We start from the raw sequence: 16,488 nt of genomic DNA on the forward strand, positions 1-16,488 counted from the left end.
CTTTGTGTAGCCGTTAGCAATGACGCTAATGATAACCGTCTTCTGGTAGATATGGGAAGGCTTTCCCAAAAACCTTCTCAATTAAATGTTAAACTACAAAGTAGCCTACCTGGCAAAATGATTATTTGCATCAATCCAGTGGACATTTGTTTAGCAAACTTTGCGATCACGAGTGCTACAGAAATCAATGCTATCCAAACACGGTTTCTTGCTGTTGTGCACTTAATTTACACACAATATTATTATTATTATTATTATTATTTTTTTTTTTTAATCAGTGCTCAAAAGTAGTCTCCTGATATGGTTTAAGCATTGCTTTGAACATCCAATTATTTCTATAAAGATTGAGAGCAAAATAAAAAATAAAATAAAAATAAAAAAACTGCAACAAAAACAAATTTGGGGGGGGAAAAAAAGTGATTTTATAGGGCCCTACATTTTTGGTGGTGGGCACCAATATTGATAATTTGATATACATCTAATATTTTGATAGCAATATGAACACGGCATGTCATATCGGTTTATTCTTCCTGTTAAGCTACACTGTTCTGCAACATTGGGATACATGACTGAACCTGCTTGCACAAAACCCTCTCATAGACCTTGTCACAGGCTTAGCATACTTCATTTCCTGATAATGGGCCATCCACTGTGGATGGGCATCCCATTGTAATAAAACTGGTTAGTTAGGTTCGAATTAAACCAGACTGACTCAACTTTGCATCCATTGAGCTATTTGATACCATTTATACTTTTTAAACTAGAAAAGTTTTATGCCATAGTCTGACCAAGGAATAAAGGGATACTTCAAACAACCAAAGCGGGTGGACAATGTTGATAGGACCGTTGAAAGGCACAATCACATACAATGACGCTGCAAGGTAAAAGTGGGAGGCTCGATCACTTGGGCACATTGGATACTCTGACAATAGGGGCAGTGAGTGCCAATAGTGTGGCACGCCATTATAATATAAATGAAGTGCAGATGTACATGGGACACACCGTTAATATAACATAATACATTTAAGGCACCCGTTATGGCATGTGAGTGCTAGGCTACTTTTAGAACTACTGGCTGAAATTATATAAATATCCCATTGCATTTCTTTTAAATGAACGTAAAAGAACAACATACAATATTAAACAAAATAAACAAGGTTTTTAACCGATAGTATTCTGTGTTACATCCAGGTACATTAGTGATTCACAGGAAGAATAAACCCATCATGAAACAAATGAGCCACATCTACAAGATCAGAGAGCAGATAATGAGTGATTGTGATCCATAGAGAGAGGACTCATCATGGATATAACCCATTTTGGCATGGACATTGCCATTGAGGGCTTCCACCATGCCTCCGCCATTTCAAACTATTAAAAGTAGCCAACTGGATGGGGATTCCTATGGGTTGTAGCATCAATGGCACTGCCCATGCTGTCAAAGACACTATAATGTCAGAGATAATGTTGAGTCCTCTCTCCCTTTGGTGTGACCCAATATCTGAAAACAAAAACGCATACTAACTATCCAAAGGAATGTGTGTTCCATCAATTACCCCCGACACAAATGGGGGGGGGGGGGGTGAACATGCAAAAGACAAGTCTAAGGTACGTGATTCAAACCCAACAGACATCTCTTCAGACAGGGCTCACTGGGAGTGGAAGAGAATGTACAATGGTGCATTATTATTCAAGTCTTGGTTTTAAAAAGGGAAAATATTAAAAACATCATCACTTCCTCCATTCTAAATGATGAGTACATCGCTTATTCATGATTTAAGATTCCTTCATTGTTAATCATCCCCTTTCAGAACAGAATATCTTCGTTCTTTATAAGCGTCTCCACCACCTGTCTCTGATAACGGATGTCATTGAGCGCCGTCATCGCATCCAGGTCTGGGGCACGCATGAGGGTGGGCCCAAAAACAATGCCAAGGTTTTCTGCATTCATCAGGTTGTCTTTCTCATTTTGGATTACCCTTTAAAAGAGGAACAGGATAGGGTCAGGGCAAGGAGAGAGAAACAGCAACAACAACAAAAATAACCCCTTTGGGTGCCATTGACATGCTCATTCAGGTCCAAATTAGTTTTCTACCATAAAACCAATTATTGGCTATGGTTAACATATAATTCCAAGTAAAAAATATGAACTCTACAATTAATAACTTACAAAAAGGCCCATCTTGATTGCATAAGTATTTGTCCTCTAAGATTTTCCTTAAGTCACACAAGCTGCTTCACAAGTATTTACACATTTTAACACTAGAACCGCCATTGGCCGACGGGCATTTGATTTTGTAATTAAAATAAGGCAGAGGCTGCGGATCCCACCCCCATGGATCCCTTTTCCCCAGAACTGAAGATCCGAATCACATCGTGCATGTGATTCTTTGGCAAGCGCTGCAGAGTTTTGGCCGCATGAGAAAAATGTGACCATTCACACAATCATCTGAAAATCTCATAAGAAATGAGGTGATGTTATTTGTCTTACAGTATGTTATACTGTACTATCATTAATACTATCATTATGTGATCTTGATTCAACTTTGATCTAACTTAATTAAACTTTATTAAACAAGTATCATTCCCCCGGGTGGCATGTTCTCTGGGCAGCTCAACGAGTAGAGCAGAGACTGTGCAAAGTGGAGAACCTAGCACATGCACATGCGCGGACCTTTAGCCGTCGGGAAGAGGGGTGCAGAGAAGACGGGACTGCAGCCACTCCTTCAAAATAAATCTGCAACATCGTCCTCTTCCTCAGACTTTTAAGAATTTGTATTTTACAATCCTCTAAAAGACAAAACAAGATCGTTTTTAGGCTGTTTGCCTGTTTTTTTAAACCTAATTGCCAAGACAAACGGCATTGGTACCAACACCTGATGTGTCTTTCCTCACTTCATGATTGAATTAACTGAATAATGATCATGACGATGGTGAAGGGGGTGATTGAATTTACAATGGCAAGAAAAACAAAGTGAATTGATGCACAGACTATCAGAGATGCATTCGAATTTGGAACATCTCACTCTAGTTATTCATATGGAAAATTGTTATTTTAAATGTTCTTTTTTTTTGTATTATATTTCATTATATTATTATAAATACTATAACAGCAGAAATCAATTGACATGGCAGGAATCAACTATTCAACGTGAGATAAAGATGCTGTTAGATTCCACTGGAACAGAGAGGAAAAATACGTGCATGCCAGGGACTCCGTAAGGAAAATGTGGCACCACACGTTTGACCGGCAGCATTTTCATTTAAATTACATTTGAGAAATGTACCCGTCCCATAAGGGGCGGGGAAGCAAATTTTCACCATGAAAATGCACCTTTATAATATAAAATACCATTCATCATCACATTTGAAGACTGATGATCACATTACAAATAGTAGGCTATGACTCAATCACTGTTTGCAAAAAAACAAAAAAAACAATCAATGCATCGCTGAGCGAGTATAGTGTAGAGGCCTGGGCTATATCAGATACATTTCTTCTTTCTTTGCACGTGAAAAACACATTTCATGCAATTCCACTACACTTTATATGACTGGAGACATTAGCAGAATCTTTTTTAATAAGACAAATTACAGGGTAGCCTACTCTGCTGAAACTGACGATTAATAAAAACAACGTTGTCCATATAAATAGGCCTACGATAAGGGGACGCACAAATACGACGTCCATCTAAACTGGAGGAGGAAATGATTGTCCAAACTTACTAACTTAAGCTGTGCGCATATTCATATGGCCGATGATCTCCACTGCTGCCAATAAGGTATGCTATAGGACTACTGTTCTTTGCTCAATTAAGATGAACATTTTGATATCTAAAAGACAGATTAGTCTTTTCATTGTCTTCGCTTTACAGCAATAGCCATTTGCTTTCCAAATGGTGTTTTCCTGCGATTGAATTTAGAAATATTGTAATATGCCTGGCTGGGCCTCTACTTTTCAGTGACAGTCGCAAATCAACAATCTATTTGGTATTTGCAGCACTCGCTGCCTTTCCTTCCGACTGAAGCCAATCATCCTCTGTGGACAAATCATGCTTCAGTAGTCTATTTTGAATTATTTTACTTATTTCTGTATAGACAGGAGTAGGCTAATTCAGCTATATAATTTTAGGAATTTACTTGGGGAAATCTACAATACCCGTAGTAGAAAAAAAGTTAAACTATTCTATTGGTCAGCTTGTCGCGAAATAAACAGCCCAGAGTCAGTTGTGGGAGGATAGATACCACATTCATAAAATCAGTAGGCCTAGGTGACATTCATTGCTTTTAAAAAGAAAATGTATCTGATACAACAGATCAAGACCGTTTCGCTTAAACTGTTGATAAACAATTTCTTAACATTATTGGCGCAGCAATACGCACAAGGCAGTAGGCTACACGCAAATTTGCATTTGGCTAATGGAAAATGAAAGAAAGTTGAAATAAAAATAGAATGAGAAATAAGCTACTAGTTTCAATGTCTGTATAAAATAATTGCCTCCTGATATGGTGAGATTTTGCCTTGGCTATGTTGAAACAAGGTAAAACATGCCTCATACTATGTAGTAAAATGCTCAGGTTTCAAACAATTAATTAGCTATAGTATATGTTTTAAAAACGCATACTGCCTCCAGCCCATTGCAAAGTGGTGTGAGAATTACAAATATACATTTTTAATTGTAGCCAAAAAACTATTTTAACATCCTAATGGCTGTCAAAGGTGCTTCCACCAAAAGGTAAAGGCATGCTATCGCACAAGGTTAGCAGCTGCATTTTGCGACAGATACAGGGTTTCCGGATACTCCCGTAAAGCCCAGCTCATTGGCTATCTAGCTAGCTTTGTTTGACCCCGATTGTGCTTATTTGACAAAGTTGATCGAGTGAAGACCGCCCGTGTCATTGGCGTGCCTTGAAGGCGTCGCTCTCGGACCAAATTTGGTGTCCTATAGAATATACTACAACCCTAATGATATAGTGAGGTCTGGTTACATTCTAGGATCTCAGAGGAATACATACGAATGTGATTTGACTGGTTGAAACAACATTTAGGGTTAGATTTTCACAGATTCTGTTCTTTGAAAATTGAACAAGCGGAAATACAAAATCGATCATGCATGCTAAGATATGAAAAATGATTTTATCTAACAAAACGGCACTTCATGTTATCTCTGGTACCCTTTGGATGATACATTCTGAAATCTTGCTCTGATTTAAGTAAAGATTTCACTTTCAGCTGTGAATTTATGAAACCTATCGCGGTGAAAAAAAAGTGTTTGGTTGTTAGGGACTCAAACAATAGCATGATATTTTTTCGCAGTAATAGCTACTGTAAATTGACAGTGCAGTTATATTAACAAGAATTTACGATCTTGACACAAGGCACTGCATGATTTGCAACGCCAATCCCTAAGTTTTAATAGACTGTAAATCTAATCATTGTCTCTACTCAATGACTAGGCACTGTACGCCTGTTTTACCATAATATACTACAATATCTGGTCTCACCTCTTTAAGTGGGCCATGAGATAACACAGTGATTCACAGTGTGCAGGTGGCAGCAGCTTCAGAGCTTCATGATGGGCCTCTAACCGCTTGTCTGGATCTGTAATCTCTAGAATCCGAAAAAAAATGGACACACAGTCAGTGTCTGCAGGATAGGAACCATAACACACACCCAATAAAAGTCCAAATACAAATATTCATTAAACGGGCTAAGTTTAGGACTAACTTGCTGCCTCCATGAACCTTGGGTAGGCTTCATACGTGATAAGAGGAATAGGTAAATCCCTGAAGTACAGTTTCAGTGCGCCAGTGATTATATTGATGTCTTCATACACATTCACAGAAATGTCCGCCTTTTCACCATCTATTGGGAGACAAGAGGGAGAATTTTTAAACTTATCTATAGACGGGGCAGTTAATTAAAAGATGCCACAACGGTTGCACGCATCCAAAAAGAGAACTTAAGAATTCTATTGTTTTGTGGCTTTGCAGTCGGTCTAGAGATTATAAACTCAGTTGGCCTTACTTGATAACTGCCATTACCAATTAAATCAGTTTTTGTCCCACCTAGTCCCCGCAATCTTGCAGCAATTTCAACAATAGTCCTTGGCCTAAGTCCAATTGATACCCACTGACTGCCCCACCCAGAAAGCAGAATGCGATACAGTGGCAAAGGAAAAAGGGCCCTGCCTCTGTCAAAAGCCAGCTTCACATCTTCAATCAGGTCACTGAAGCCTGAGATTCTGTACAGGCCCTCAGACTGAACACCTACAGTTAGAGAACAGGAGAGAAAGACCATGACAAATTAAACAGCTTTACATTTATCAAACTAACACCAGTGCAAATTCATACCTCTCCATTACTTGTCAGAAAATCTGAACAAAGTGACATGAACATTGTTACTGGAGGATGTCTGAAACCATAACAACCCTATAGCAAAAAAAAAACATCACAAGTAGTTCATTTTCTACCGCTCACCTCTAGACTCAATCTCTTGTATGCACATGTCCACCACCATGGGTCGCTTGGAATGGTGGGCTTTTACCAGGGTCGTAAGGTCACAACTGTATACTTTCTTGACATGCTTGAGGTCAGGCTTACAGTCGTTTGGCACCATTTTGGAACACTGTTTGTGGACATTCAAACCGCAATCTGGGCAGAAAAAGAGATTAGCAATAATGCTGTATCATTTAATTGAACCTTTATTTAGACAGGGTAGTCCTGCCTAAATAAAGTATCCTTATCACAATTTAAAATGGCAGGCAGCACTAAAAACAATTATTCTGTTACAACGCATAAACGCATCCTCAATGTTATGCCAATCTGATTGCTTTTCCAATTGGAGATGAATTGTGCATGTTTCATGTAACCTTTATTTAGGCAGGGGGTCCAATTGAGACCAGCCTCGTTTGCAAAGGAGCCCTGTACTACAAGAGCAAAAAGCAATTACACATTAGTTAAACAAATACTTTAAATCACTAAAAAAATACAATAGTAAGAACCCACTCTATCATGCACATCATTTCTTAAGGTCTTCAGTTTTCTCTGATCAATTTGCCCATAAAATGGCATTGAAAAATAGAGCAAATCAAATTGTATTAGTCACATGCACCGCACCGAACACAACAAGCTTACTTACGAGCCCCTAACCAACAACGCAGTTTTAAAAAATACGGATAAGAATAAGAAATAAAAGTCAGAAGTAATTAAAGAGCAGCAGTAAAATAACAATAGCGAGACTATATACAGGGGGGTAAAGGTACAGAGTCGATGTGCGAGGGCACCGGTACTGAAGTGACTATGCATAGATGATAACAGAGAGTAGCAGCAGTGTAAAAGAGGGGGAGATGGGCAAAGCAAATAGTCTGGGAAGCCATTTGATTAGATGTTCAGGAGTCTTATGGCTTGGGGGTAGAAGCTGTTTAGAAGCCTCTTGGACCTAGACTTGGCACTCCAGTACCGTTTGCCGTGCGGTAGCAGAGAGAACAGGGTGGCTGGAGTGACAATTTTTAGGGGCTTTCCCTCACACTGCCTGGCAGAGGTCCTGGATGGCAGGAAGCTTGGCCCCAGTGATGTACTGGCCCTCGGACAGATGCCGAGCGGTGATGTAACAGGGTCAGGATGCTTCGATGGTGCAGCTGTAGAACTTTTTGAGAATCTGGGGACCTATGCCAAAATACTTTCAGTCTCCTGATGGGGAAAAGGTGTTGTCATGCACTCTTCACAACTTGGGTTGTTTGGACCATGACAGTGGTCCAAGGAACTTGAAACTCTCGACCCACTCCACTACAGCCCTGTCGATGTTCACCTTTTCCTGTAGTCCATGATCAGATCCTTGGTCTCGCTCACATTAAGGGAGAGGTTGTTGGCCAGGTCACTGACCTCATCCCTATAGGCGGTCTCATCGTTGACAGTAATCAGGCCTACCACTGTTGTGTCGTCAACAAAATTAAATGGTGTTGGAGTCGTGTTTGGCCACGCAGTCGTGGGTGAACAGGGAGTACAGGAGGGGACTAAGCACGCACCCAAGGGGCCCCTGTGTTGAGGATCAGCGTGGCAGATGTGTTGTTGCCTACCCTTATTTAAATGTAAGTTTTTGATTTAATACATTTGCAAACATTTCTAATTACCATTTTTTTTCTTTGACATTATGGGGTAAACAATTTAATCCATTTTAGAATAAGGCTGTAACGTAATAAAATGTGGAAAAAGTCAAGGGGTCTGAATACTTTCCAAAAGCACTGTAGGTTTTCAAATGTTTTCCCTAAAATAATGGTTAAATTAAAAAAAGTCTAATAACGGCAGTCAAGCTAACTGGCTAACATTGACTAGCTACTTTAAAGACAAAAATGAGAGAACAGCTCACTGACTAATTTTACTCACCTTTGCTGAGCTGGTTAGTCTATTTTCATGTTATCAGGAGGGTTAGTGACTAACTTAATGGCAACATTTCAATTTGTTTTTTTAAGCCAATATTTACAGGCACCTGTCATATCAACAGGCACAACTTGTCGTTCTTAAATTCATCAATTATTCTTTGCTCTGACACTCTCAAACCAGAGTGCTCTGAACTCAAGTAGATTACCAGATTGAATTTACGAACGCCCTGTAGACACTGGTATGGTGCTGTATATGACATCTCCTCGAAACCTGGTTCAAACCTGCTGTGTTAAAAGACAAAACACAAAGCAGAGACCACGGTTTGATCTCACCCTCCCTTTACCTGCACATTTAACTCCCTGAGCGATGAGGCCCCACATGAAGTTGGCACAATATTCACACCAGTGGGGTCCCCGGAAGGTGTGCACCTGCAAGGGTGAGGAAGAGAGGATGGAAAACATGGTCACTTTTTTTACTGGATGGAAGGATAGATGGACATACTAGTCTGGATCTCCACAGCCTGCGCACATGGAAGGAGCCAATTGGGAATTATCCCTGAGAGAGATAAGCAGCACTAGAAAGCAGACTGGCAGGCCTTAATGGGGGTTGGAGAGTGGCGGTGGTGGGAGTGTGTGTGTGTGTGTGTACCATGGTTGACAATGCCAGGATTATCACATATCTAAAAAGGGACTACATCAAACAAATGCCTAGTTCTGCCAGGTAATGGCTAGACCAATCAGAAATGCTCAACATTTATCTGTGAAAAGCATGGTGGACTCAGACCCCTTGTTTTAGATTGTTATTTTGGGAATGGGAACGTGGAGGATAGTCATCTTGTGCAAATGACAAGACAAACAACAAAATGAGAAAACCTAAATGACTGGTGTTATAGCAGTCTTGTTATTAAAAAGAATCTCACAAAACAAAATGTATTAAGTGTAGTCTGGCCCAGGAGTGGGAGGGTGAACGGAAAGGCTCTGGAGCAACGAACCACCCTTGCTGTCTCTGCCTGGCCGGTTCCCCTCTTTCCACTGGGATTCTCTGCCTCTAACCCTATTACAGGGGCTGAGTCACTGGCTTTACTGGGGCTCTCTCATGCCGTCCCTGGAGGAGGTGCGTCACCTGAGTGGGTTGAGTCACTGATGTGGTCATCCTGTCTGGGTTGGCGCCCCCCCCCCCCCCCCCTTAAGTTGTGCCGTGGCGGAGGTCTTTGTGGGCTATACTCAGCCTTGTCTCAGGATGGTAAGTTGGTGGTTGAAGATATCCCTCTAGTGGTGTGGGGGCTGTGCTTTGGCAAAGTGGGTGGGGTTATATCCTTCCTGTTTGGCCCTGTCCGGGGGTGTCCTCGGAGTGGGCCACAGTGTCTCCTGACCCCACCTGTCTCAGCCTCCAGTATTTATGCTGCAGTAGTTTATGTGTCGGGGGGCTAGGGTCAGTTTGTTATATCTGGAGTACTTCTCCTGTCCTATTCGGTGTCCTGTGTGAATCTAAGTGTGCGTTCTCTAATTCTCTCCTCTCTTTCTCTCTCTCGGAGGACCTGAGCCCTAGGACCATGCCCCAGGACTACCTGACATGATGACTCCTTGCTGTCCCCAGTCCACCTGGCTGTGCTGCTGCTCCAGTTTCAACTGTTCTGCCTTATTATTATTCGACCATGCTGATCATTTATGAACATTTGAACATCTTGGCCATGTTCTGTTATAATCTCCACCCGGCACAGCCAGAAAAGGACTGGCCATCCCACATATGCTCTCTCTAATTCTCTCTTTCTTTCTCTCTCTCGGAGGACCTGAGCCCTAGGACCATGCCCCAGGAATACCTGACATGATGACTCCTTGCTGTCCCCAGTCCACCTGACTGTGCTGCTGCTCCAGTTTCAACTATTCTGCCTTATTATTATTCGACCATGCTGGTCATTTATGAACATTTGAACATCTTGACCATGTTTTGTTATAATCTCCACCCGGCACAGCCAGAAGAGGACTGGCCACCCCACATAGCCTGGTTCCTCTCTAGGTTTCTTCCTAGGTTTTGGCCTTTCTAGGGAGTTTTTCCTAGCCACCGTGCTTCTTCACCTGCATTGCTTGCTGTTTGGGGTTTTAGGCTGGGTTTCTGTACAGCACTTTGAGATATCAGCTGATGTACGAAGGGCTATATAAAATAAATTTGATTGATTGATTGATATTTTCACATGTTCTAGTAAAATTATATCTGGCTGAGATTAATTTTAGGACAAGATGGTTGCTATGTTTGGCTGGTAAGAGGTGTGGTTGGCAAGATGCAGCTGGAGGGTCCCTAAGCGTCTGGCTGGACAGAATGGGATTAAGTGCTGTGTTCTGTCAGGTTCTGTCTCCCTCTCCCAATTTATATGAGCTACCCACGACAGGTCCGGTAGCCATTCAGACTACACTATCAGTTGCTGAGGACTACTACAATCCCACCTCCTTCATGACTACTCAAAATGCTGCTCACTAGTCAGAAGCCGATCAGAATATAGATTTTTATCTTTTACAAACAGGCAATTCTCTCCCCCCTGTCATTCCAAAAATTTAAAATATGCCAATCAAACAACCTCAAATGTGATATAACAACCATAAAGGCAGTGAAAAAGAAAGAGCAGAAGAGGAAAAGTAAGAAGCGCTGAGCAGGCAGGTTCAGGTCTTACCTTGAAATTGTGGACTTTCTCATACTTGGTCGCGTGGTCGTTGTCCTTCAGGGTGGCTCGGCGGACCAGTGAGGTGAGCTGTGAATAGGCAAACAGTTTGAGAGGTTGCCAGAAGGTGGCAAGGGCCTCTGGGTCCCTGACCCCATCCTCACACCCAGGGCTGTGGCCATAATGTCCTTCTGCACCCCCATCCTTCTTAGGCTCGTGTACCAGACTTCTTCCCTTCCCTGACTATGGACAACTCCCTGTACGATATGATGGGTGGGTAATAAAAAGGGAAATTCCCCCAATTCTCAGAACAGCTAATGAGATGCCTATGTGGAAGACTGACAAAGCTCACAGAGATCAACTCGGAGCAGCTCAGGGCAAGCCTGTACTCAGCACCGATGCTTGTATCGTTAAAATCAACGCATCAGGTAAACCAAAACAACCCAACGAAAGCAGTAGGTAAAATCCACTAAGAATCCAAAGATCTGAAAGGGAAAAAATGAAAAAAAAAGTAGTTAAGAGTATTCCTTTAAAATTTACAGTGCCACAGAATTGTGTCCTTAATCCTGTGCTGATCAGGGTGTCTAAATGAGATTCCTCCTCAAAAGATCTGGCTTGACTGTGTGCATCGATGCAGATGAGGTGTGTTGCTAAGTTTATCCTCTCCATGTCGACACTGATACTGTCACTGGTGCACAGACAAAACCCAGAGTGAAGACAGCCATGGGGGGGAAGCAAGAGAGAGAGCGAGCGAGCGAAAGCAGGTGGAGGATTGGGTAGTCACTGCTGAATTTAAAATGTCACATTGAGAATAAGCCAATCAGAGAAAAGAACAGGCTCGGCTTTAATCAACAGTGCAATAGTATATTCCTATTACCCCACACGCAGAGGGAGAGAGAGCTCAATCCTACAATACAGCTCAATACAGCTCAATGTCACTGTAGCTCCAGGGTTGAGAGACTAGCTTTCAGATTAATGCTCATAAAAACACATCTACCACATACAGAAGAAAATAAAAAAATCATTACAATTCCCAAAATGTTAGGATATGGCACAATTGATTTCACTTTCAGACAACTTAGTCCTACATGGTTGTAACTTCGAGTAAAAAAAAAATTAAAAACTATATAGGATCTGCATGTTTTCAAAACAGCTATTTACAAAAATTATAGTACACATTACTTGTTAAATACAGTGCATTCAGAAAGTATTCAGACCCCTTGACTTTTTCCACATTTTGTTACGTTACAACCGTATTATAAAATTGATTCAATCATTTTTTCCCCCTCATCAATCTACACACAATACCACATAATGACAAAGCAAAAACAGGTTAAGACATTTTTGCAAATGCATAAAATAAATATTTTTTAAAAAAATAACATTTTCATAAGTATTCAGACCCTTTACTTTGTTGAAGCACCTTTGGCAGCGATTACAGCCGCAAGTCTTCGTGGGTGTGACGTTACAAGCTTGGCACACCTGTTGTATTTGTGGAGTTACTCTCATTCTTCTCTGCAGAGCCTCTCAAGCTCTGGCAGGTTGGATGGGGAGCGTCGCTGCACAGCTATTTTCAGGTCTCTCCAGAGATCTTTGATCAAGTCCAGGCTCTGGGTAGGCCACTCAAGGACATTCAGAGACTTGTCCCGAAGCCACTCATGTGCGGTCTTGGCTGGGTGCTAAGCGTCATTGACCTGTTGGAAGGTGAACCTTTGCCCCAGTCGGAGGCCCTGAGCCCTCTTTATAAAGGATCTCTGTATTCCCCTCCGTTCATCTTTCCCTCGATCCTGACTAGTCTCCCAGTACCTACCGCTGAAAAACATCCCCACAGCATGATGCTGCCGCCACCATGCTTCACCGTAGGGTTGGTGCCTGCTTTCCTCCAGATGTGATGCTTGGCATTCAGGCCAAAGAATTCAATCTTGGTTTCGTCCTTTAGGTGCCTTTTGGCAAACTCCAAGCGGGCTGTCATGTGCCTTTTACTAAGGTGGTTGTCCTTCTGGAAGGTTATCCCATCTCTACAGAGGCCCTTTCTCCCCTTAGTTTGGCCAGCCAGCCAGCTCTAGGAAGAATCTTGGTGGTTCCAAACTTCTTCAATTCAAGAATAATGGAGGCCACTGTGTGTTTTTGGGGACCTTCAATGCTGCAGACACTTTTTGGTATCCTTCCCCAGATCTGTGCCTTGACACAATCCTTTCTCGGAGCTCGACGGAGAATTCCTTCGAACTCATGGCTTGGTTTTTGCTCTGACATGCACTGTCAACTGTGGGACCTTATATAGGCAGAAGTGTGCCCTTTCCAAATCATGTCCAATCAATAGAATTTACCACAGGTGGACTCTAATCAAGCTGTAGAAACATCAAGGATGATGAATGGAAACAAGATGCACCTGAGCTCAATTTTGAGTCTCATAGCAAAGGGTCTGAATAGTAATGTAACTAAGGTATTTCGTTTTTTTATTTGTAATACATTTGCAAAATGCTGTAACGTAACAAAATGTGTAAAAATCAAGGGGTCTGAATACTTTCCGAATGCACTGTAAGCTGGAAGAGTGCATGATTGTGGATAGATCCAAGTAGCAGAAAGTGGGGTAAAGATCATGATTGTAGAAGCTGGTCTCTGCCTGCAGCTCAGGACTGTTAACAATATGTACAGAACATAAAGGGATAGATAATAGCAGCCATCGGACTTAAAATCAGGCCCAGACTTGCCTGAGGTTCACAGAGGCTCTGAGAAATGGAAATATTTCTCCCTCTCCCACTCACCTTTTATCCTTACTTCTAAATTTGCCCGATTGCATCTTACCCTCACACTCTCTGCATCTCCCTCTCACCACCACCATCTTGAACCCTCTGTAGCACTCTCTTGGTGGTGAGGTCCAAAAGTATTTGGACAGTGACATTTGTTGTTGTTTTGGCTCTGTACTCCAGTACTTAGGATTTAAAATTATACAATGACTATGAGGTTAATAAGGTGAATGAATTTTCATCCATAGAAATGACATAGAAATATAAATTACAGCACTTTTGGTACATAGCCCATTTTAGGCAACCAATTCACTTCTTTGAGTAGTCAAAAGCTTCGTATTTGGTCCCATAATTCCTAGCATGCAATGACAATAACAACAAGCTTGTGACATTACAAACTTCTTGGATGCATTTGCAGTTTGTTTTGGTTGTTTTTCTGATTATTTTGTGCCCAAGAGAAATTAATGGTAAATTATGTACTGTGTCATTTGAGTCACTTTTATTGTAAATAAGAATAGAATATGTTTCTGAACACTTATGCATTAATGTGGATGCTACCATGTTTACAGATAATCCTGAATGGTGAAAAATGACGATTGAGAAAGTTTGAGGCATAAATATCATACCCCCAAGAAATGCCATTACCAACAACAGGAGAGGTTTGCATTTTTGGGGGGGGAATGATATTTATGCCTCCAACTTGCTCACTCATCAATATTCAAGATTCATTCAGGATTATCTGTAATCATGGTAGCATCTATATTAACGCAGAAGTGTTCAGAAACATTCTTTCCTTATTTACAATATAAGTGACTCCAAAATGACAATACATTATTTAGCATTCATTTCTATTGGGCACAAAACCTAAAACAAGCCCCAAAAAAAACTAGATTGATTGTGTGCTAGGAATAAGGGACAAAATAGTAAACCTTTGAATACTTTAATACACAAGTGAATTTGTCCAAATACTTTTGGTTCCCTAAAATGGGGGAGGTGGCACATACTTCAAGTGGATGAAAATATGATATGGATGAATATACCATCAAATTCAAGTTGACAGTATTGACTTTAACCAAAATCACTGTCTAAATATGTTGACCTCACTCTATAGAAAGCACTAACTATCATGATTAGACGGTCTTCCCTGAAGGGAAAATGCAGAAAGGATATTGAGTGATCTTGATAGTGTCCTCTGTATACATAGCCTGTTAAAGTTACCATGGGATAGACAGAAAAATACTGCCAAGATTGATCGTGTATCAGAAAAGAGGCTACTAGTACACACCATAGCAACTCAAGGAGTGAGTTGTGTTATTATTCTCAATAAAATCACCTTTAATTCAGGCCTCCCGAGTGGCGCAGCGGTCTAAGGCGCTGCATCGCAGTGCTAGAGGCTTTACTACAGACCCGGGTTCATGCTGTGGCCGGCAGTCCCATAGGACTGTGCATAATTGGCCCAGCATCGTCCGGTGGGGGATTAATTGGCTCATCGTGCTCTAGCGACTCCTTGGTGCAGCTGGCTGGCGGGTCATGTTTCGGAGGACGCATGACTCCACCTTATCAGTCTGTATTGAGGGGTTGCCGGGTTGATTATGTCCAGGCTCTTCAAAAAGAGCCTGCATTGGGATGATTATAGGCATTTAATTACATAGAGAGAGAAGAGTGGGAGGAGGGAGAAGAAGGCTGGGGGAGGTCAGCGAGTGAATGACCATTAGATAACTTCAGTGGTGTAAAACAAAACAAAAAAAGTATTGCATACATCCATTTGAGGCTGAATCATGAGATGAAGCATCTATATGCAGACCACGACAGTCCAACAGTAGGCATTTAGCCTACTGCCATTATTTTATAGTAAGAAGCATATAATTGAACTTAGCTGAATAAAATAGAAAATAATATGGACACCTGCTCATCGAATATCTCATTCCAAAATCATGGGCATATGAATTTGGTCAAATGGACCAAGGAGTGTACCTGTCTGCACGTAAGTAAAAAATAAAATTGTGCCATCTAGTTTGCTTAATATAGGAATTTGATGTGATGTGTAAGTGCACGTGAGTATGAGGTGTGTGAGATTACTAGCTGACTGCTGGCGATGACTGTTCAACCGTCTGAAGGCCAAGTAATAGAAGCAGTTTTTTAGTCTCGGTTTTAATGCACCTGTACTGTCTCCATCTGTCTGACAATAGACGAGTGAACAGTCTGTGGCTCACCTGGCTGAGGCCCTTGATGATCCTCTTGGTCTTCCTTTGACACCGGGTGCTGTAGTCCTGAAGGGCAGGCAGCATGGCCCCGGTGATGCATAGGGCTGTCCACACCTACCCTTTGGACAGTCATGCAGTTGAGGGCGGAGCAGTTGCCGGACAAGGCGGTGATGCAGCCTGACATAATGCTCTCAATGCTGCCTCTCCAGAAGTTTGTTAGGGTCTTGGGGGCCATGCAGATTTTCTTCAGCAACCTGAGGTTTTAGAAGTGCTGTTGCACCTTCACCACAATGTTGGTGTGGCGAGACAATTTCAGGTCCTCTATGATGTGCATGCCAATTAACTAGAAGCTTTTGAACCTATCCACTGCGGCTCCATCGTCTCCTGTATTCCACAATAAGCTCCTTTGTTTTGTTGAGGGAGAGGTTATTTTCCTAGCACCACTCCACCAGGGCTCTAACTTCCTCCCTGTAAGCTGTCTCGTGGTTGTTGGTAATCAGGC

The 16,488-nt window shown here is 41.7% G+C and overlaps 1 protein-coding gene across 5 annotated transcripts in view; it reads right to left on the reverse strand.

Moving 5' to 3' along the window:
* Nucleotides 1–401: 401 nt before the first annotated feature.
* Nucleotides 402–16,488, reverse strand: part of LOC110527604 (N-chimaerin) — a 34,456-nt gene continuing 18,369 nt past the window's right edge. For all 5 annotated transcript variants that reach the window (XM_036983107.1, XM_036983108.1, XM_021609000.2 and 2 more), the window contains 7 exons: nt 11,048–11,125; nt 8,726–8,810; nt 6,481–6,654; nt 6,193–6,270; nt 5,729–5,866; nt 5,506–5,611; nt 402–1,979 (listed from right to left, as the gene is read on the reverse strand). In XM_036983107.1, coding sequence (XP_036839002.1) covers nt 1,808–1,979; nt 5,506–5,611; nt 5,729–5,866; nt 6,193–6,270; nt 6,481–6,654; nt 8,726–8,810; nt 11,048–11,125 — 831 coding nt within the window. In that variant the 3' untranslated portion in view covers nt 402–1,807. The remainder of the gene's footprint in view (nt 1,980–5,505; nt 5,612–5,728; nt 5,867–6,192; nt 6,271–6,480; nt 6,655–8,725; nt 8,811–11,047; nt 11,126–16,488) is intronic.

Source organism: Oncorhynchus mykiss, chromosome 7, assembly GCF_013265735.2.
Source record: "Oncorhynchus mykiss isolate Arlee chromosome 7, USDA_OmykA_1.1, whole genome shotgun sequence".
NCBI lineage: Eukaryota > Metazoa > Chordata > Actinopteri > Salmoniformes > Salmonidae > Oncorhynchus > Oncorhynchus mykiss.